The 23,299-nt window shown below is 41.4% G+C and overlaps 1 protein-coding gene across 1 annotated transcript; it reads left to right on the top strand.

Moving 5' to 3' along the window:
* The first annotated feature begins 6,673 nt into the window (after window positions 1–6,673).
* On the top strand, window positions 6,674–22,503 carry LOC117477767 (actin-binding Rho-activating protein-like). Its single transcript, XM_034124512.1, is given in 4 exon segments — window positions 6,674–7,046; window positions 7,049–7,373; window positions 8,798–9,269; window positions 22,327–22,503. Coding segments are annotated over 4 exon segments (1,347 nt in total).
* Window positions 22,504–23,299: the final 796 nt, after the last annotated feature.

The raw sequence follows: 23,299 nt of genomic DNA, 5'->3' as shown, positions 1-23,299 counted from the left end.
TGTAGGGCCATACCTATATAAGGTATATTTATACGTTTCTGTTTTCAAAATACCAAACAGATCATGCATTTTAGCCATGCCTCATTTCGCTCTATTTGCTGTTCTCCAGCCCTGTTTTTGCACGGGGCTGATTCTGTGAGCAGCAACTGACCACGCCCCCCTGCAGGAGAGGGGAGCCGTGCTCTGATCAAGTCAGAAGAGGGGGAGAAAAATAGATCTCCGTCCTCCGTGTTTTATAATATTATTATAGGCCTATAGTGTCGTTATTCATTTGTTTTAAAGCTCAATAAATAACAAAGAAGACCTTTGACCGGCACTTTGCTAATTTTGCCCGGAAGATTTAAACTTTAACGGACATCTTGACCGGCGAAAGAAAACCTAACTGAAACTCTGCCGCACGGTCCCCTCGTTCCTTGGAAGAGGCGGAGAGGTGGGTGTTTGTCATCTGCTGGTGGACTAACCGGAGATAATTACAGTGCTTGCCTCGACGGGGAGGGATTGCATTGAATTACAGCAGCGGGAGCAAACGCTTGCCTAGGGGAGGGATAAAAAGAGCCACAGCGGAGAATAAACAGAAGGGTAACCATGGTAACCATGCGCTGGAAGTCTTCTTCGCTGCTTTTGTGGCAGACTACAGCGCCACTTACAGGCCTGGCATATGTACTACAGCGTCTCCAGCGCTTTCAAGCAGCAATGGCCGGCTGTGGCCCAACCCCACATTCCCCTGATAGGTGGAGAGTTGGCCCAATAGCCGTAGCGCCACCGTCCTGACGTCAGGACAGTGTTCAAATCTGGATCAGTTTTTATCAGATCCGTTGCAGCCCCTTTTTTAGAGATTTGGGTATGGAGGAAAATAGAGAGGGTTGTGTTTTCTGACACTTGGTGAGTTCCCTGGAACACCGGGGACACATATTCATGTAAAAGACGTACAAAAGTGCATTTTGCATGATAGGTCCCCTTTAAGGCACCTACAACACACCTCTACATGTACATTATTTGGGATTAAGCTAGTGGTGGAATAGATCAAATAATATTCAGTATATCTAACAATTATTTTCTTATTCCCACAGGCAAAGTATCAACGAAGCTTACATTATACAAATGTAGTGCAAAATACAGACTGTTTAGCTTATTGTGATCAGCAGCCCTATGAGCTCATTCTCTCAGTGTATCATCAGGAATACAGAGACACACACACATCATTTAAATAAGAGTTTTTAAATTCAATTATTGGTTAAGAATAAACATCTTAAAGTAAATAACAATAAGCAGCTTCAATGACCACAAAGTTAGCCAGAATTAGCAAGAACCTTCAAACAATACAACAAAGTGCAAAATACACACTTTCCTCTCACAACAAACCACGGTGATGTAATACAGATTATATATATAACATGGGTTGATATATTTATAGTGCTTTGTATACTGTAATTACCTTAAAAAGGGAAATAGTGAGTGAGAGAAGTGAAGACATACAATCACGCAGCTCCCGCCTTCACTCGTCTGAATCGAGTGAGGAAGAGCGCATTAGTGATTAGTGATGTGTCGGTCGCGAACGAGCCGATTCTTTTGAACGGCTCTTTGGTACGAACGAGGGGAACCGAGTCGTACTTGGTGAGAGCCGTTCTTCTTATCGTTCAATCAAAGTTGGTCCGCACTCACTGCCTGCCAAAATTCACTCGCCTTTTAAAAAGCTTGATTTTGTTCCCCAAACGTATTCTGTGAAGACCCGCCCCTACTCTGATTTGTAGGTTTCAGCACGAGGAGTTAGGTGGGGTGGGTCTTAACGGAATACGCGAGAGAGAGAAGTCATAACAAGTGGTACTGGACAGATAGACGACGTGTTTTTCGGATGTAAAATGAGCCAAACGCGAAAACGCAGCAGCATTTGGATGCACTTCAACCAAAACCCAGGCAGTGATAAAGCGCACCATTTGTAAAGGCAAAATATCCTTTAAAGCAGGGTCAACAAATAATCTCCATCGCCACTTAAAAACACACTACTAATATTAAGAGTTGCGTGAATTTCATTCAAGGCAAGGCAACTTTATTTACTTAACACATGCAGAGGGTAAATTCAAAGTACATTCACTGACATGAATGACATGGATATGGCGCCACCTTGTGTCATGTTTACAATGCAGATTATTGACATTAGGTCTGGCAATGCAGTCAATCATTATCCTGGTGATTATTTCGCAGATAAACCTAGTAACCCCGCCCCCTTTTTAAAAAAACGGCTCTTTTGAACGGCTCTTTTGAACGGCTCTTTGAAAGGAACGGAGCCATAAGATCCGGCTCCCTTCAAAGAGCCATAATTCCCATCACTATTAGTGATGTGTCGGTCGCGAACAAGCCGATTCTTTTGAACGGCTCTTTGGTACGAACGAGGGAAACCGAGTCATACTTGGTGAGAGCCGTTCTTGTTATCGTTCAATCGTTGGTCCGCACTCACTGCCTGCCAAAATCCACTCGCCTTTAAAAAAGCTTGATTTTGTTCCCCAAACGTATTCTGTGAAGACCCGCCCCTACTCTGATTGGTAGGTTTCAGCACGAGGAGTGAGGTGGGGTGGGTCTTAACGGAATACGCGCGAGAGAGAAGTCATAACAAGCGGTACAGGACAGGTAGACGACGTGTTTTTCGGATGGAAAATGAGCCAAACGGGAAAACGCAGCAGCATTTGGATGCACTTCAACCAAAACCCAGGCAGTGATAAAGCGCACCATTTGTAAAGGCAAAATATCCTTTAAAGCAGGGTCAACAAATAATCTCCATCGCCACTTAAAAACACAGTATCTAATATTAAGAGTTGCATGAATTTCATTCAAGGCAAGGCAACTTTATTTACTTAACACATACAGAGGGTAAATTCAAAGTAGTACATTCACTGACATGAATGACATGGATATGGCGCCACCTTGTGTCACGTTTACAATGCAGATTATTGACATTAGGTCTGGCAATACAGTCAATCATTATCCTGGTGATTATTTCGCAAATAAACCTAGTAACCCCGCCCCCTTTAAAAAAAACGGCTCTTTGAAAGGAACGGAGCCATAAGATCCGGCTCCCTTCAAACAGCCATAATTCCCATCACTAGAGCGCAGTGATCCATCCCACTGGAACCCCAAGGCATTACCAACAGATTAACGCACAATCAACCCATACAGCAGGATACATCTACTGTATCTCTCAGAATTTACTATTCTTGTCTGTCACAATGGCACACACGTAAGTACTAAGAGGCTTCTCAATTCTTAAATTTCCCCTCCTCGACTCCCCTCCTCGACTCCTATCCTCGTGGGCATACAAATGGTTAATCCAATGTCTCTGTGTAACTTTAAAATGATTACTGATAATCCATCATTACAATTATAAATAATAAACGCAATAAACGGATTATAATGGTTAGCCGACCGGAGCTTCCGGTTTAGGAGGTGCGCACGCAGTGTCTCATTTTAACTGAATAATGGTCATGTTTACATGGATTTATGAACTGCCCCTAATTACTGCCCCCCTTCCAGAGACACACTGTCAAACACACTCATACCTGCTTGGTATGACATTGAAAAAGTTACATTAAAGGTGGGGTAGGTCATTTTGGAGAAACCAGCTCGAGTGCGCTAGAATTTGAAAATACACAGCCGGAACAAATCTGCCACTTCCTTACAGAGCCCCTCCAACACACACGAACGGGCACATGACCAATGATGGCATGAGATAAGTTTGTGCACAGATGGAAGGCTGACAGGCAGGTAGGCCATCCAGTTATTTTAGCCAGGCCGGCTAAAATGATTGGTCGTGCTTTTTACAGTACTACGCCTTCCACAGATGAAATTTTGTTATGGATTTTTTGTCAAAGCACTTAAGATATTCATTGCTATCGGGATGTTAAGAGCATTCCATGGAATATAACAAAAAGTGTATCTCAAGCCGGTTTCTCAATCTTACCTACCCCACCTTTAAATAATAAATTACAATAAATTACAATAAAATGACTGTTGTTTAATCTTCACATCTTGTAATCATGTCTATCGATAAGAGTATCGAAAAATACCGGTATCGATAAGCAGTATCGGTATCGATAAAATCCTAACGATACCCATCCCTACTCAGGTGTAACTAAAGTCTGCTGGGTTGTATATATTTCACATCATTAATCAGAATCTAAAATACTAAAATAAATGTAGTGGAGTAAAAAATACCAGGTTAACCTCTGAATTGTAGTGGAGTAGAATTACAAAGTAACAATAAATTGCATGTTGTACATGCTGCTGTAACAAAAACATTTCCCAACTTGGGATCAATAAAGTATATCTTATCTTAAGATGATCGATGGCTACTGCCATATTTGCTAAATTTGCCTCTGAACCTTGACAAGTGCATGTTTCAGGCTTATCAATTAACAGGAGGGGTCACAGACATAAGACCAGCTATTAAATAAAGCTATTCTGACCTTAGCTGTCATGTGGGTATATATTAATGCTGCCCATTATGGACACAAGCCATTTTCACCCATGTATTAATTTTATGTTTTAAGTTTGATAACACCAATGTGTTTCCCATCCCCTAAACCTCCAGGGATGTACCCAGTTTAATACTGGCAACTTCTAATTATGGGAAATACGAAAACGTCGGGAGGGGGTATAAGGAAAACACAGACACTCATCACCGAGGTCACAATATCAATCGATCCAGCAGAGCAATAGCCTATAGGCAAAACACAGAAGATCAACAAAAGATATGACATTAAATGAACTTACCAAAGCTGAAGTAGATGGTCAACTTCATTCATTTTCTTTCCGTTTTACTGATTTGAATTGCTATACGCTGCTCTCTCTCGTCTCCTCTTCACAAACAACTACTATTTTCGCGGCACAAGTACTTACAGCCAATCAGCTCTCTGAATTATGAGATAACGTTTGGTAGGTATGTCAGCACAGTGCCCCTATGGTGATTATTTTTTTGCCGCACACATTGAATAGAAAAATACTCTGAGCATGCGCAGTGTAGTTTTTACAGCACCCATTCACTTAGACAGTGAGAGAGAGGGGCTAGATCGGGGCTTGACCCACGTCGCTCAAAATGGCTCAATAGGCACACTGTAGACACTAATTAGAAGAACACAGACTAAAACAGCAGTGTACAGATGAATCAGATGATTAAACATGATCTTAAAATATATTTTAATATTTTAAATATATTTTAATATGTTAGTCGCCACTAACTAGAGGTGCTAAACTTTCAAACGTGACTACAGTATAGGTCGTAATAAGCTGCTGAACAATCAACCTATTTGGTCGTTTTTTGCAGGAGGACAGGCTGGTTTGTCCTTGTGGAGGAGCACTAACCCTGCTCTCAGAGAACCGTATGTCATGTTGACTTGGTTTGAAGTGACGTCCTGTGCTGATGCTTCATGAGTCACTTCCACTCTCCATGACAGACTGCAAACAGCTGCAACTTCTGTGTGCCTGTGTGTGTAAAGTTCTATCTATAAATAACCCTACTCTGCAAATACACATAAAACTACATAATGTATGTTCACATAAAACACTGCTTTCAAAACAGCACTAAACACCCACTGTCAAGGCTCAATATAGCAAGGCATAACGGCTTGATGTGGATAGTGCTAATTTCCGGATGCATGTTGCTCCGTGCTCTATTCAGTGAGTGGGTGAATTGTAAAACTTGCTGCATTGCAAGATTAAACGCCCCTCATACATGTATCTCTTTCTTTCCTGGTTCCTGGAAACAAGCGCTTTGCTTCTTTTCTCACCTCAGCTTAAGTGTTTCCTTATATAGTTTGAAACTCTCTGTTTAGGTTTTGGCCGCCTCCGATTATGATGCTGTTCTGTGTATCGGTAAACTCTTAAACAGTGGAAAAGATTGTAAAAACTATATCTGACCACACTGCTTGAGAAATAACACCTGAGTTAATTATTAGAAAATGTTCTTAAATATTTCATGCCAGTGAATACTTTTCCTACAAATCATATGATGGGTGAAAAGATGCAAGGATTTTTTAAAGCTAAAACTGCACAAAAGGATATCAAATGTAAGTCTAATCACAGAAAATGCATCTACCTCCAACTAGAGTTTTCAAACATTAGCTAACATTTGCCACCATCATCTTGTGGACATACCAGATCAAGTAAAGTTATAGCAGCCAAATCCTAGATGAGTATTGAATAGAGAGAGTGTGTTTTATTGCTTTGAGTTCAAACTTCATATGAAAAGTGAGGGTACCTTCTTGAATTGTGGGAAATAAAGCCCTATGCAGAGTATGTGGTTACGAGATCAGTTCATTATCTCCCACTGTATTCATAATCTAAATGTGTTAGGGTGTTTTTAACATGTGCGGAGTAACAGAAGAATTATCACTTGCCTATTAAAGATTAGCACTCCCCAGGCCACTGCCTTGTTTACCTCTAGTTACAAGCTCTGTAATCTATGATGAAACATGAGTCATTAGGGGTGACCGGTGTCAGGGAAAGATAATCAGGACAGTAGCCCCGGATGACTCGAATACTTTCCACCATCATGTTAGGGTTCTCTCTCCCCTTTTTAGAGCTGTAGGTGCAAGCATTTGGGTAGGAAGCAGAAGAGGAAGAGGAGTTACAGAAAACAAAGATCTGAGCAGAGAGGAATATCACTTAATTACTTCTGATAGCTATGTCGGACAAAAAGACCAGCCAAATAAATCTATCCACCAACAAGAAGATCAAGAAGCTGCGCACCATTAGCGTTGTGTGCAGCCTGACAGGAAGCTGGCAGCAGTGGGTGACGGAGAACGAGAACAAGCAGGCCGGAGAATGTGTCTCAAAGAAACCTCATCCTGTCATCCAGCCAACAGAAGCTTTGCAACAGTATGAAACTACTTCTGGAGAAGCTCAAAAGACTACTCACAAGGATGCCAAATATTCATCCAAAACAGAGGAGGTGAACACCACAGCTGAGGCGCTATCTCGCATCAAGGTGAAGCCAGTGGTGAAAACAGTGACCAGCGGGATTCAGGAGAAAAGTGCTGGCATTGGACTTTTGACAGAGAGTCCCTGCCATCAGAAGAGGAGATCGACAGGCTTCTGAAGAAGAAAAGCTCACCTACTCGCCGCAGGAAATGCTCCAACGTGGTATCATCTCTGACCAAGAGCTGGAAGCAGGTGGAGAGTGAGCAGAAGCTTGGAAAAGAGGGAGGGGGGCCAGGTGAAGGACGCACCTGTGCTGGTGATGGACATACTGAGGCAGAGAAAGAGACACTGGACACAGTGGATGCTCATTCACACAAGATGAACCCTTTGAAAGAAGAAGAGCAAAAACCCTCTGAAGGAGCCTCTGAGTCAGCAATAAGGATTAAAAGACCCTCAGTCCCAACGTGAGTACGATCACTGAGTTTCATGTCGTTTTTCCAGTAATAAGAAGTTCTTTGTGAACAGAATAGATTTAAAATGTTGAAAAATACTGCCCTACATTTACTCTCAATTCTTAAAGGTCAGATTAAATGGTATTTACATCCCTGATGCTATCTTTCCTTAAGAAACTGAATATTGACATGAGAAGGTCAAGTGTCAATTTAAAGTGTAAACCATAAATAGAAACATGGCTTGATTGGTAGGATGGGGAGAAAGCCAGGACTGTGGAAATATTTGTGTTGACTTCACTTTACCATTTGTGCACCATAAGGTCACAGATTAGACTGAAAGTATTCCAGGAAGTAGCCGTTTTCTCAAAAATCCAGTTCCTCTTCCATGACAATAAGTCAAATAAAGATTTAAATGAATATATATTAGTTTTTTCGTTTCAAACTGCAGTTTATTTGGAAAGGCAGGCAACATGGTCTTGAGAATGGGAACTCATGGAGAAATTCTTGAAGGAACAATTTTTTGGGATATGTACAGTCATCATTCTGGTTTGTACTCTACCCTGAATGCATCTCATGATCAAGTCATTTGAAAACATGTCAATTAGGTCAACATTATAACTCTATAAAGTAGGGAACAGGACAAGATTTTAGTATCCAAAGTGTGATTTCTGTTTGAAGTGTGAGCAGTATTGACTAGGGTTGCAAAGGGGCGGAAAGATTCTGGAAAGTTTCCATGGGAAGTTAAGCTGGGGAATTTTGGAAATATTCGATGCAAAATTAAACAAAAAACATGACATTTTAATTCTTTCTTTTTTTTTAAAGTAGAACAGTAGAACAAGTTTGAATTATTTTATTGAACAATTATTTGTTTCATTGAAGAACGAAAACAGGAATGTTGAGTTAAATATTACTCATCTGTGCATGTGATGGAGGAATGCACAGTGCCTATAGGGGTGTGGTCTCAATAGCCATGCAGTAAGCAGTGTGCTATGGCATGGACATTCAAGTGTACTTGAATGGCATCTGTTTGTTTTAGTCAAGATTATGCTAAAATATACTTTCCCCAACTATATTTAAGTTCTCTATGAAGAGCCAACCTTCAATTTTGAAAATTCCCAGTTTATTCCCATAAATTCCCATAAATTCCCGTTTATTCCCGTTTATTCCCGTTAATTCCCATTAATTCCCGTTAATTCCCATGGAAAGTTTCCATCTTTGAAAATTCCCGGAACCCATTGGCTATTGCGCATTACAGGAATTCTTGTCCCTGATTATCCATCGTAACACCGGGACCAAAAGCCGAAGAGTTTCCATATTGTATTCGCATTGACCTTTAAGACCTTTTTTTTCTCCTATTGGCTATTTCAACTCCCTTTGCCTTTAGTTGGTCCAAAATATACTGTGTTGTGTTTAATATAATCTGACATCCGACACAGGTACAAGAAGGAAGATCCCAACAAGATCAACGCCCTCTCCAAGAAATATAGCGCTGTGGGAAACCTCAAGAGCCGCTGGCAGAACTGGGCTTCAGAGCACACCGTTAACCAGAAACTGAACCCCTTCAGTGAATATTTCGATCATGATTACTCCATGTCCCTCCGCCTCCAAAAAGGCGAGGAAGGTTATGGACGCCCCAAGGAGGGTACCAAAACCGCAGAGAGAGCCAAACGTACCGAGCAACACATCCACGGTGAAATATCTGATATGTGTTATGTGATCAGGACTATGGCTGATCCGGATCCAGACGGAAAGACCCATGTCACGTTTGGACAGCTGTTTGACAGATATGTTCGGATCTCTGATAAGGTGGTGGGGATTCTAATGAGAGCCAGGAAGCACGGGAAGGTGGCGTTTGAAGGGGAGAGGCTGTGGCAAGGCCAGTATGAGAGTTATAATTTCTCTGATGGTGTGAGGTCAACACCTGGGTCAAAATATAGTCCTGGAAATTCTCTTACAGTTACTCGTATAATAACATCAGTCCTTATTAAGCAGGGCTGAGAGGAGGATTTATAAGACAATTTGACCTAGGTCTATTCAGTGGACCCTGGCAAAACAGTATCAAAGGAATGATGGAGACCTCAAAGCTTGGCGGATGAGTCGGATAATCAAGTATATCTTTCTGATATTTTTAAAGACTTTTTGTTGAGTTACTGCTGTCATGGATATGTTTGAGATATATGCAATTTTTGAAGTTCTAGCTGTTGGCTGCTTAAGTTTCCATTGATTTTCATTTGGGTCTCTATTGCACTTTCTTTATTGCTTATGTTGAAGAGATACTTGATATGCATATGGATTAATGTACCAAATATCCAGCAGCTTTGCAGTACAGTGCAGGACAGTAATCCAAACACGGATTGGGTTTCATTGCTAATGACTAATGCAAAGTGTGACTGTGATTGTCTGAGGAAAACAGGAGCACTTTCTCATCTGGTTATTAAGGTTGGTATAATATAAGAATTAACATACAGGACATTTATATTTTTACAGATTACAGATTAAATCTCATTTTCTGCAGGAATGGGACACCTGTGGGGTTGCAGTATGAGCTTTCTTTTATTGACAAAAGTTGTCCAATTTAGGAAAAATAAGTAAACAAATGAAACATCTTCATATTGTTAGTTTCACATGTTAATTTATAAGGCTGGGGAAAAGGAGGACGTAAATAGTCCACAAGCCAAAAGTGTATGCAATTTAAAATCATTTATTTTAGGGTTTTCATACAGAATATGAGAAAGGACATGCATTTGGTTTTTACTCTATTGCAGGGGTCGGCAACCCCTGGCACGCGTGCCAGCATTGGCACGCGGCACCGTAACCAGTGGCACACTAGTGGCGCATTTCCACTACACGGTCGGCCTCGGCCACGCTCGGCCACGCTCGGTACGGCTTGGCCGCGTTGGGCCTTAACAGGGCCGACTCACTTCATGCTGCGCTTCCATTACAGTTTAGGAACTGGGGTAGTTACTATAGTAACGCAGTGTAGGCGGAGCCGTGACGTCATCTTCAATGAGAACTCCAGAAACACAACACAGCCGTTAGCTGTTAGCACTCAGAGCTCACAGCTCCTTATATATGTTCAGAAACTCGACAAAAGTTAAACAAGTACACACCACAGACTGCCTGTGTCATGGTGAATACAGTCGCTGCTTTATTTATGTCTGTATAGGCCGTTGTTGTGAGTGTGGACGGTCGGAGCATATACTGCGTTAGTTTAGCCAATCTCCATCTAGAAAAACACGCATTTTAAAAGGTTTTTCGCCTGCCGTCTGTCTGCAGACTTGACAAAGCATTAATTCATGGTTTTTACTAACCGGTATCAGTATGTTGTTACTTCGGTATCATTTTGAAACGTGTATTACAATTAAATCACGGTCAAATATGTCCATCTTGTTGTAGTTGTACACAGGAAATATTGGTGAGTATTTTTTCCAGAGTAATTACTATTTTGCTCTGAAATAGTGATATTTAATCATTTTGGAGTGTATTTATTACTCATAGCTTCTAGAGTGCGATCAAAAATGCAGAGTCAATTCTATTGGAGTTAAACCATGACCACGCTGTAACGGAGGTGATCTCTGGGGCCATAGATCTCGGTCTCCGTTACGGATTATATAGCTTCATTATTGGCGAAGTATATTAATTTGTTCCACGCTAAAACATTGCACAGGAAGCATGTGATTATATGTCATTTATGCATATATTTGTCACAATCTGTCTATGTTTTAGTTTGTCTGTCTCTGTTTCCTGTTTTAGTTTGAAAAGTGTTCCCCCTCCCGTCTTGTCTGTTGCTGGTGATTGCGTTCACCTGGTGCCCTGTGTTTCTCCTCCCTCCTCACCTGTGTCTTGTTGGTTTGATTAGTCCTGTGTGTATTTAGGTTCTGTTTTCCTGTTAGTGTGTGTCTGTGAGGTCCTGGTGGCTGGTGACTGTGTTCACGTGAGACAGTCATATTGAGGCTGTGTATCCTGTACCACAAAGAGGAATAAATGCCCACACCGGGTTGTATTTGAACTCTCTGCCTCTGCCTCCTTGCTTGGTTGGGCCGCTCAATGGTCAGCTTCACACACGCCCACTCATGTTCCTTAAGCACTTTGGTTTATTGACCTTTTTTATTGTAAAGATCATTATGGTTCATTTATTCTATTCTGAGTAAAATTACCTTCGATTGGGAGTAAAATTACCTTCTATTATGAGTAAAATGGCAGTAGAGTTGTTTTTAATATACACTACATAGAGTAAATAACCATTAAGCAGAATCAAATCTAAGCACATAATAGAGTAAAATGAACTCTAAAAATACAACTCTGAACAAAGAGTACATTTTACTCTATATAGGTTGGGACCAAATGTTATATTTTTAGAGTAAAATTTTCTTCAATTTGAGTCAATTTTACTCAGAGAAATGTACTGTGTAGCCCCCTTGCCAGCGCTCCTCTCTAGTTTAGCATACTCAGCCCGACTCAGCCCTGTTTGTTGGCCCCGATAGAACCACAATTTTGTCGGTCCAGAAAAGAGGTGAAAAAGTGGCCTCGGGCCGGGCCGGGCCGTAACTAGGCCTAGTGGAAGCGCAACCAAAAACGGGCACGGCACGGCACGCTTAAAGCGAGCTCCGCGCTGTAGTGGAAATGCGCCATATGAATAAGTCGAATAAGTGTGCAAAATATTTAAATTATATTTTCGGATCCTGAACGAGACCGCCGCCAGAGCGCGTCTCCCCGTTACCTGCAGAAGGAAGCCATGCACGCAACGCAGCCCCGCTCTGTTTAACTCCAGGTAACTTTCTGCCGCTTTCCTCCGTGGTGCAGTGCTGATCGTTTCACCTCAGAGGAAAGCACTTCACAAATTGCAGTACCCATAAGGAGCTTTACAAATGCCGCAGTTTTTGCGTGGCTGTGTCTTTAGTTGAAAGCCCAGTGGCGATCTGCTCATCTCTCATTGAAATAATATGCTACAAAGGGGCGGACTGGCCATCTGTGTGTTGAACCTTCCTTTCGGCTCCCAGACCGTAGTCGAGGAGGGCAGAAGCAACAAGCTTCAGGTTCAATAACCCACTTTAGCTTAAATGACTGGAGAGAGGCGAGCTCTTCTGGGGAGGCCGTTGCATTTATTTAGCTGTTCTTCTGTTTCACAAAATACACAAAAGACCTCTGTTTTTCTGCTGCCTCGTTTCACTTCCAGAACCATACAGACGCTCGCTCACTCTCGCTCTACCATCCACACACACACATGCACACGCCACACCCCTCTCTCTCTCTCTTAAAGGGACAGCTATCTCATCTCACTCTGCCTGACCCTATTATCATAACATGTGTGTTCTGGAGCAGGGGTTCCCAACCCCCGGGCCGCGGAGGTGTTACTGCCGGGCCGCGAAATAGCTGTGAGTTTATCGTAATATTTGCAGAATTATAAATATATAAAAATATTTTATCATAATATTTTTTCAAAAGTGTTTAATTTTCGCACCTATGCCACCAGTCATATTATTTCATCCAGTAGCTAGTTAATCTTTCACCAGAAAACCGTTGGAAATGGCTTTTATGATGTTCCGAGGGATTCGGCGGCTCAGCCTAAGGTCTCAGCCTCTTGTGCGCACGAGCATGTTACCGGTGCGCCAAGTAGGAAGAGGAGCGCACAGGAGACAACCATTTGATTGTAGACTGTTATGTTTATGTGGGGAAATGGTGGTGCATACATTATTTGAGATAGATTTCAAACTCGGACTTCATTTTAAGGACTTCTCGGCCAGGGGTGTAGAGCTATTTGTTTAAGCACCGGATTGGCAAAACAGGAGAGTAAACCAGTCTGCCTTGATCTATGAATTAATGTCCGGGACTCTCACGGTATCTGCTGCACGCAGCTGTTTTATAGAAGGAAACCCTCCATCACTTCATGAAATGGCTGCAACATCAGGAGGCAGCGGGACGTATACTCGGTAAAGAGCTGTGCCTTTTTACGCACCGCCTTCGCTGTGTTTAACTTAATCAGAACAGTTTAAGAGTGACTCCAGGCTGCTACGTGTTAACCACACCAAGGGCGCCGGAAGCGGGGGGGCCAGGGGGCCATTGGCCCCCCCCACTTTTCAGCCCTGCCCCACATTTTCGCAGCGGCGGATGCCGTGGAACACTGTACAAATCCTGTTTCAATAATTCCCCTCTACTCTAAAGACGCATCTAAAACGCGATCTGATATAGCTGTGTATATTTTGTTATGTTTGATTGTTATATTCAATCTCATTAGCTACAGGCATTTTTTAAGCTTGTAAAGCTCTCACTCGCCACTCTGCTGTTCCTCAGCGCCGCTTCCCCTCCCTCTGCTGATATTATGAATGTAAGGCGTATAGTAATCATAGATAACACGGCAGGGTCCGTTACAGTTTGTTTTTATCTGATTTCAAATAAACAAAGTCTTGGCTTTCAGAATATTAAACTTGTTTTGGCAAATTCAGATGATAAATACAACTTTGAAGCTTGTAACGGCATAATTACAAGCAACGGAGTAACTTTACGTCACTGCAGGCATAACAGCAGCCGGTGTTTCTCGTGAGTGTTTTCCCCGGGAAACAAACACAATTCACACAAACGCAAAAATACACAAACACACACGTATACACACTCACACTCGCGGGCTTCCCCTATCTTCCCTTCGTACTATTTTGATCATTTGCTCCGCTAATAATCAATCAGATCGATCCAGAGAAGAGGAAACCTTAAAGGCCTTTTTCTCAAAATGATGACTCTGTAACAGTCATTATATAATGTGACATATTTTGCTTAATATTTGGAGTAGCCTACAACAACAATCCTGATATCATTAGAAAGCTAGGAATCTCCTCTTTCCAACAGTGTATACAACTCAAAATGTGTCTTCGGGTCAATGCGACTGATTTCGATGGAGCAGGTCACTTTGCATAAGGTAAAATAAAGCAGGCAGACATAACAGGAAGAATATGTACATTTTAACCCAATCAAATAGGACATTGTCACACCATTCAAATGTATCCATGTAAATTACAACCAATAAAAAAGCTTAGATTTGTTTATTCGTTACGTTGTTTACTTTATTTGTCACGTTGTTCTGTGTGTGTCAGCCGTTAACCTAGATAGAAAGAATAGATACACTTGCAAACACGTCAGAAGAACCAGCGCAGAAGAAAACTATACAGTCAATCTAAACTTAAATTAACAACTGGAAGGTCACATCCCTGACATCCACGTCTCCGGAGCCTGGACCTTCATCAATCATCGAACCAACGGCCGCAGAGACTGTCAAAACCGCCGCCGCCGCCGTCGTTGAACCGAAACAGGCTGGTTCCGACTGCATGGAGGTTTGTTGTCGGGACATTGAGACGGGTAAAGCTGCAGCTAACTGACCGCTAGATTATTTGGGCAAAGAGAAAGGTACTTCAACGCAGAATGGTACACAGCAAATTCTGTGGTGTGAAATAGTGTAGATTTTTCAGTGTCAATTATTTCGAGTTGATAAGTGTTGATTTGGGTGTTCTTTTAACACTTGCAGTGCTGAAAAAGCTCTAAGGCCGGTGTTCTTTAAGGGAGTTGATTGCATGCACTCTAGTTGGAGTTAATTACACTTCCGGTTTTAGTGCGCCTTTTTTCTTCATCTCATGGCGGAGAACAACCTGTGTCTGGAAGGGGAGCCTACATTATTTAAAAAAGGTAAGGACCAGGTATATTCAATCATTTATGCTGCTCATTTTTGTATTAAAAGTATGTATAAACGTCACGTAGGGTGTGACTTGTTGATAATTTGTGATCTTCTCGCTCCCAGGAAAGAAACTTAAAATAACGAGACTAATGGAGTCTCTGAAAAGGTTCAAATGGGTAGTTTAATTAAGTAACGTGGTTAAAGAACAAGCATGGTGAATGGAGAGACAAAGCCGGTGTTGTCTTGAGGGAGGCTGCAGCGAAGGGAAGAGAGTGCGTTATCTTTCGTCCTGCCTTTTTATCCACGTCTCGTTGTCCCCCGCTGTGCAAATAGTGGGTGGCCCCCTACTCATTTGCCGGTTCGATATCGCGAGAGCACAGATGATTTCGACATTGATATTCTCTGCCTACTTCCTTAAGCATTTTCTCCTCATTATCTCTGTCATGACTTTCTATTTAATACCTTATAAACAGCTGTAATACTTAGTTTAGAAGTCCTAGTGGTTCCGCTCCGGCACAGTTCTTATTTTACGGAAATTCCCTCTGACGTCATAGCTTCTCACGTATCTGTAAACACTACGATCGACTAGACCTTCATTTAATATTCAGCAGTAATAATATCTTAACGTCTATCAATGTAGTGTTAAAGTCCGTACGTTTGTGTGTAACACTCCAAGTCATTTTCACTTTACATTCAGAAAACGCAACATTAGTCACAAGCTAACCGGATAAAGGATTTTTCAGAATAAAAGCTTGGCATTGATTTCCTGAGAACTTCCGGGCTTTTCCACAATAAAACAGCTTTAAACTGACGATATGTTTTAGACTGAATTATGCTGTTTAACATTGATTTTAATTTCTAACAATCCCTCCTTTCACACCATTTAAGGTGTGAACACAATACTAAAAGTAATAAGTTCTTCATCTGACTGCTTTTAAACTGACGGTATGTTTTAGACTAAATCATGCCATAAAACATTGAATTTTAATTTCTAACAATCCCTCCTTTCACACCTTTTAAGGTGTGAACACAATACTGAAATCAATGAGTTCTTCATCTGAACTTTGCATAGTACATAACTCATATCAAAAACATACTATCAAAATGGAATGGTTCAAACAACCGTCATCAAAAATACAAACAATACATTGATTGGTCTTCTGGTGTAAAAGTTTTCCCTTGTGCATAACTTTTAGTTTTAATATTCAATATCACTTTTTAAAATAGCAGCAACTTGTGGTATTAGAACATTTCTTACTCCCTCCTTTCACAGAAAACCGTTCCCATACCACATTCAGTGTTAAGGCACTTGTTTTACAAAGTATAAAAACATACTATTTAAAAATCGCATCACTAATAACAGTATAAAACATAAAAGTTAGAAACCTTTTTTGAATAGTGCAAAGTAATACCACTTTGTAGCTGGTTCTTCATTCTAATGATTTCATCATTTGAAATATATTTCATCATTTGAAATATCACATCATTTGGACATTCTTTGAACAATCTCATCATTTATCATCCATATCATTTAACATCATTTACACACTGTCTTCATTTTCATCAATATCTGTATATGGGTTGAGTCGTCTTGTTCTGCTAGCAATTGAAACTGTTCCCTTATGAGAAATTTACCCTCCCCCCTTTCATACTTTTTAAAGTATGAAAGTAATATGTTCTCTAGAAAAGGCCGTGGTGATCAATCGGTACGTTAGGGTGCGGGTACATGGAATGCAACTCCAACATCTAGCACTCCCCTGGGCCCCCCTATGCTATCCTTGTACACTGTCGAGCCTAAACTCCCTCCTTTGACTGGTCTCTTAGCCCTACTGGTTTTGGGGCGTTTCGCCATGTTGATTAACTGCCCCACTGTCATTGGTACTGCATATAAAACATCACTGGCTGTACAAGTGCACAGGTCCCAGTCTAATCCTGTAGCAAGACTGCATACAAGGGTTTAGTTCCATGATACCATCAAACATCTACTCTGGGATACGGCATTTCAGACAGTCATTTCTGGGAGAAGATTTTGGTCAGTTACAACAATTGGAGAATTTCATCACTTATGGTTCCTACTTCAGTACCTTTGGGTGGTCCGTTCTAATGCAGTGATAAAGTTCCTTAAATGGTGTGAAAACCGGTGGAATATCAATAACTCATTATACTAATTTATCTTCAATTCTAGTCTACTTAAAGAACTATGCTAACCCCTTTAACAGTGTGTGGAACCTTGGGCGTTCGAGCATGTAACAGTTACTCCCTCCTCTATCAAGGATTTTAAAAACAGTAGTTATTTCATCCATGGTTTGTAGTTCAATTTAGGAATTTTCACTTATGGCGGATATGTTTCTACTTTAAATAACATCTCTAAATTTCAGGTCATCCCTGATTAAATGGATGACCATCAGGAGGTGGTGGCGCTTGTCTTTTAAACTCATAATTTGGTGCCGTGCGCTCCCTGTGAAGCTACAAGTAAGATTTAAAACAACTGCTGGGTGGGTTGAGTGACCCCTTCTCTCTAAACGATATGGGTTGTCAAAAATATGCATCATTGCAATGAGTGATCCAAGGCCCCGCATGTATTACTCCCAATTATATTGCTTTTTCCAAAATTAAATTTGCAATCGCTCTTTGCCCAGTGTCCTTTAAAACTCTACATCTTGGACAAACAAATGTTATTTCCACCTTAACAGTTCTCCTATGGTAATAACTATGCTACAATGGCGAAAACAATACTTTAGATTGGGATACTATATTTGGCTTGGTATTAGCTCTCCCTTTAACATTGTCCAACTAACACAGATTTGTCTGTTCTTATAGAGTGGTCACTAAAACTATCCCTTTAGCTGGAGATCAATATTGTAACACATTAGATCTCTACCAAATTCACCCATGAATAAAATCTTTTAGGGAATAATTCGTTTACATGATGGAAAGATTGAAAAATATGTTCTACTCCTAAGTCCCACAACACTCACTGCTTAAAGTGTAGTGTGGTGAATATTTCCATCATGTCTACCCCTTTATCTCACAGTACCCTCAGTGTGTTTTAGGATTATTTCCTCATTTTACTTTAACAGTTTCCTCTTTATTACTATTTTAATTTACCAATTTATTAATTCATGGCTAATAAATCTTTTTGTCTTTACGTATTTATCAAGTCAATTCAAGTTTGTTTGTGAATAAGTGTGTTTATGTATAAACTCACTCACTCCCGTTTTCTTTTTCTCCTCCTCTTGTTGTCTCAAGCCACGACCCCCTCACATTCTGTTCGACCATGCCAACTCCTCTGGTTCCGTCTTCTCCTCAGTCCATCAGCTCTTAAATCCTTTCGCTGGTACTCTTTTCAGTGGCCCAACTGCTTTGCATTTCATCTCCTTCTTTACAGTCTCTTCGCTGTTGTATGGAGGGCGTATTCTGCTTTCATGTCCCACACTCTGCTCTTGTGCCAAATCTCGTGGCTCAGCTTGGAACTTCATGTCCTGGGTTAGGGACTGATGAGTCTGCCTCTTTATGTCAGCATGCTGTTCTGGTTCTGGATGCCGCAGGTGGAGAAGGTTCTGGATGCAGTCTTGTCGTTGTTGGTTCAGCTCTGGTTCTCTGTCTGTTCGATGGAGGAGGAGGAGGAGGAGGAGTCTCCTGTAGTGAGGTCTTTTGTCTGATAGGGGTCGTAGCAGTCTGACAGGCAGAGAGAGAGAGAGAGTCCAGGTCTCGGGACGCATTACCTATGGAAATTCTAACACACTGAGGTAAAGTAAATCTAACCTTCTCCACTCTATCTTCTAATCATACTATCTGTTTTAAATGTTAAATGCCATCTAAACACAATTAATGTCTACTAATAAATGTACTTTATCTCTAAACATTGTTTTTTCTCCCACTGTAACACATCTACTCCAAATAACTCTTTCAGGAAACCATTTTCTTCTATAAATTGAAATACTTACATGTTTCAAGCACCACATGTTTCACACACTATAAAAGGACGTCTCCATATATTCTCCAATATGTTAAATCTCACTATTACTTAGAACAATAGTAACTTTTGTGACTGGATACATCTGTGCACACAATCTGTTGGGGAATTTTGTTCATAGAGTTTGTACATACAGTTGTCCTCGTGGGTTAGTACCCTGTTTCTACTGTAATAACTTTTCAATAATTGTGCTCAGGTCACCAGTCGGTTGTCCATAGTCTTAACATGGGGTGTTTCTGGTACAGACTAAAACATGGATCCAGTGTATTTGGAGATTCCCCTAAATTGTAAATTCCCATCACTTAAATATTCCGATCACTTAAACCCATCTCATCATTTGGTACAAGAACTGCATATAGGGGGGGTGAATCATCTTGATTGTAACCTCCTCACCTTTGGGAACGAGTATTTCTAACTCCTCCTCTTGTTGCTCAACTGATCTTTTGGCTCTGGGGATAAGTGAAAGTCTCTGAAACACTGCTGGAGTTTTGTTAGTGATGTGGGCATTTTCTACGAGTGAACTAATGGATCCATGTCTTTCATGATAGTGTACTCCCCATCCAACCAGTAAGGTGCCAAGTGTAATGAGCACAATCAACAATGCTATTCTGACTCTTATCCCTAGGGGACCCCATAATTGCTTTGGCTTTGTTCTTGACATTTTATCCATGGTTGTGTCAGTTATAAAATGTAAATGAGTACAAAAATAACGTATACGAAAATGGAAACAAAACGTTGGACTCTTTTTCAGGTGAAAAAACAAAATAGGTTTTCACTTTAGTGTACAATCTATAAAAATCTAAAGACAATTCGTCTCTTGAGCTGTTGATCTTAATCGTATTTCTATTTATTGTTTTTGTTCCAGCTCTGCCAAATCAGTCCTAGCTTCCAATAACTTTTCTGGAAGTTGCCAGTGAAGGGTGACAATGTGTGAGGTGGTGTCAATTTGCTCCTTTTTCTTTACCTTTAAACCGGAGCGCGTGGGAAGTTCTTTACAACTTGTCACGGTTCCGACCACCGGGGATCAGCCCACTGTGTTTTGGGAACTTTCACCCTCACCCAATCACCTGGCCGAACAGGAGTCTCTTCTGATGTCTCGCCTGGTATCTGTGCAGTCTTTCCTAGCCTGTGTAGACAAAAACTTGGAAAATATTACTCGGAGCTCTGACATATTCATCCACTTCTATTTGTCTAATATCTAAAACTGGACCACTCCCTCCTTGGAGGAGGCCCAAGCTTTGGTATACCTTTTGTTGTTATGCGACCTATTGTTGACAGCATGTTAGTATTTATCAACTACAACGTTACCGAAATCCATTATCTGACTAATCATGACCTTCCCTCCTTTGAGCATAAAATGCTCAATTAATATCGCAATGATTACTCTATTATGAATAGGACATGGAAAACCCATAACGTCGTAGCAAACACATATAAATCCTCTGTGTACCCACAAGGCGTACAAAGATGTTGTGTGATGTATCGTCTTCCAATGGTATAAATGCACATTGACTAAAAATCTGTCATTAGTACAACAATATAGTTTACTTCTTGTTAGTTCAATAATGGCTTTTGTCATGGTACTATGTATCAGTGTTGCTGCGAGAGAAAAAAAACACACTGGTGTTGCTAATACGTCTTAATAGCTCTAGTATTAGAGATTGGCTGACACTGTTAAACAAACAAATCATGACAGAATAATATGTCTTTAAACTAGTGGGAAATACGAACTACTCTCACAGAGGGTTGCACGCAGAAGAACATGAAGGGCTGATGTCCCTCACTTAAAAATAGATATTGCTTTATGCACTACTTTATAAATCAACAAATTCACTTGAACATAAATAAATGAAGACTGATTCTTGAAACTGTTGTAAAAAACCCTACAACTTCTTCATCCAAGCTCAGTGTTATGTTATTTAGTTGGCAGCTCATGCCTTAAATCAGAAACTTCAGACCTATTATAAAAATGTGTTTATGAGAGAATGTAATCTGACTCCATATATACCTCAACTTAATAAATGAAGTTCCCCTTTAAACACAGCCCCGGTCTTCTGACGGGGTCTATCTATGGTGGCTGGTAAATGTTGTGCCAGTTTCTGTCACTCTGTCACTGTTCTCCCGCTAACAGTCACTCTCTAGTTCTGCTGGGTTCTTGTTGACTTCTTCACTGGTTTGAGACAAGCGATCTTATTGAAACACCTCCCTTTGTAGCCAGACTTCACCACAGCAGAATCGAGTTTCTGTTTTTTTTCTTAGCAGCTGCACATCAGGTGTAGCCTGTACTGCCCCTTGAACTGCAGTCGATTTAAACAGGAGGACTTGGTAAGGACCCTCCGTCTTGGGCAAGGACTAGGCTTTCATCTTCATCTTTTGGGCGAAAACCATTGTCTTGACCTCTCTAGCTGTGTGGGCACAATAGTTTTCTGTGTGGGGGAACAACATCACTCGTAATCTCTTTCCTTCTCATAATTACAAAAATAGTCTGCTAAATGTTCTACTATGTTTTAATCTTCTTATACTAATCTGTGGATGATTTATATTTAAATGCAATATGCTACTCACTATTGTTAAATAACATTCATGTTTGGAAATACTATTCTTCTTTGCCATCCCTGAGACCCCCTGCCTCTGTTATAGTCATGGAAACCTCCCCTGGGGTAACTTTGTGGAGGGCCGTTGTTTGATGCAATGTTCTGCGGACACTCTCTGGACCAATGTGTCAGCTGACCACATTTGAAGCATCCTTCACTTTGGGAACCTCTTTCTGTTGATTGAAAACGTCCTCCTCTGCCCCTTCGTTGTATGGGAGGGTATACCTGTGCTTGCGGCTGTACTTGGGTAGGCAGATATGCAGGTGTTTGCTGTTGAAGATACTGTGGTGCTTGTGGCTGTACTTGGGTAGGAAGATACACAGGTGCTTGCTGTTGCTGGAGTTGTGTGGGACATGCATTGGACCAATGTGACGTCTGACCACATGTGTAGCAGCCACCATTCTGGAAACGTCTTCCTCTGAAACTTCCTCCTCCGCTTTGTTGGTTCTGCATTTGATTCTCTGGTTCTTCCTGAGTTTGAACTGTTAGAGGTGTTCGCCCTGCCTTCTCTGGTTCTATGGCTATCTCTGAAAGCTTCTCCTCCCTTCTCCTTGTCTTCTTCCTACAAGCCTCAATGTCTTTCTCAGCTACCTGCATCTTCAAAAGTCTTAGTTTTAGTGCTTTCATCACTTCGTCATTTTCCCTCTGTGTTGCCTGGTATGTCATGTCTTGGTGAATGAGATGTTGTCTCCATTCTTCAATGGGTTTAATGTCTAATCCCACCTTGTCTTCCAGGCATGCCTGCACGGATTGGGGAAGGGCTTTAATGACCGCATTCTTCCACAACATCACGACAGCCGGAGAAACGTCATGTCGTTCTCCAGTGCTGTCCTCCCACACTCCTTCACATCTCTTCAAGAAGGCATGCATGTCTTCCTCCGTTCCTTTTTTCAGGCTGGTGAGGGCATGTAAACTGTATGCTGTCGGGTAGATGTGACGAATAGCAGCCCAATAGCTCGACCTGATTTTGTTGAATGAAATGTCATCTGCAGAGTTGGCGCATTTGGCCTCGAAATCTACTGCTCTTGCCTTTAGTCTTCCTTCTATCCGTCCTAGCAGTGCCCTCATGTCTCCCAAGCACAGGTCGTCTTGGACAGTGTACTTCTCCAGATCATCCACCCACTTCTGACCTCCTTTGGTGAGTGGAGGTAGCTTGGACACTAATGTTTCCATGTCCCTGTGAGTCCATGGTTGGTATTGAAATCCTCCTTCTCCAGCTGCTATCACCGGTAACATGTGGATTGTGCAGTTCTTGGGTCTTCCAGCTATAGCTACTGTTGTAGCGTCTTGAGATCCGTCTTCCTCTCTTCTTTTGAGTTCCTCCCTCAGCTGGTTAACTTCACCAGATAGCATCCTTACTTCATACTCCAAGTCTTTGACACGTGTAGCTGTGGGGAGTCCATCCAACTCCAATACTTCTCCTATAGGGGCTTGGTGAAAAGGGTTGTTCTCTGATATGTTGGAAAAAGACACTTCAGTTAGACTTGGATTCTGCTCTTGAGTTTGGATAACTGGAGCCTCTTCTGTTATTCCTGCTGTGTCTTCCTTCACTGGCCGATCTGCCGCTTTTAACACATGTATGCTGTTTGTCAATCCCTGGCTGGCATATTTCAGATGGAGCAGCAGACTTGTAACTGTCGTTTTTCTTTTTTCAGCTTTGTTCATAGCGCTTTGTTCAGGTCCATACCAAAAGGGGTGTCTGGTGTGG

This window comes from Trematomus bernacchii, unplaced genomic scaffold (assembly GCF_902827165.1).
Source record: "Trematomus bernacchii unplaced genomic scaffold, fTreBer1.1, whole genome shotgun sequence".
Classification (NCBI taxonomy): Eukaryota; Metazoa; Chordata; class Actinopteri; order Perciformes; family Nototheniidae; genus Trematomus; species Trematomus bernacchii.
This window is presented reverse-complemented; position numbering and strand designations above follow the sequence as displayed.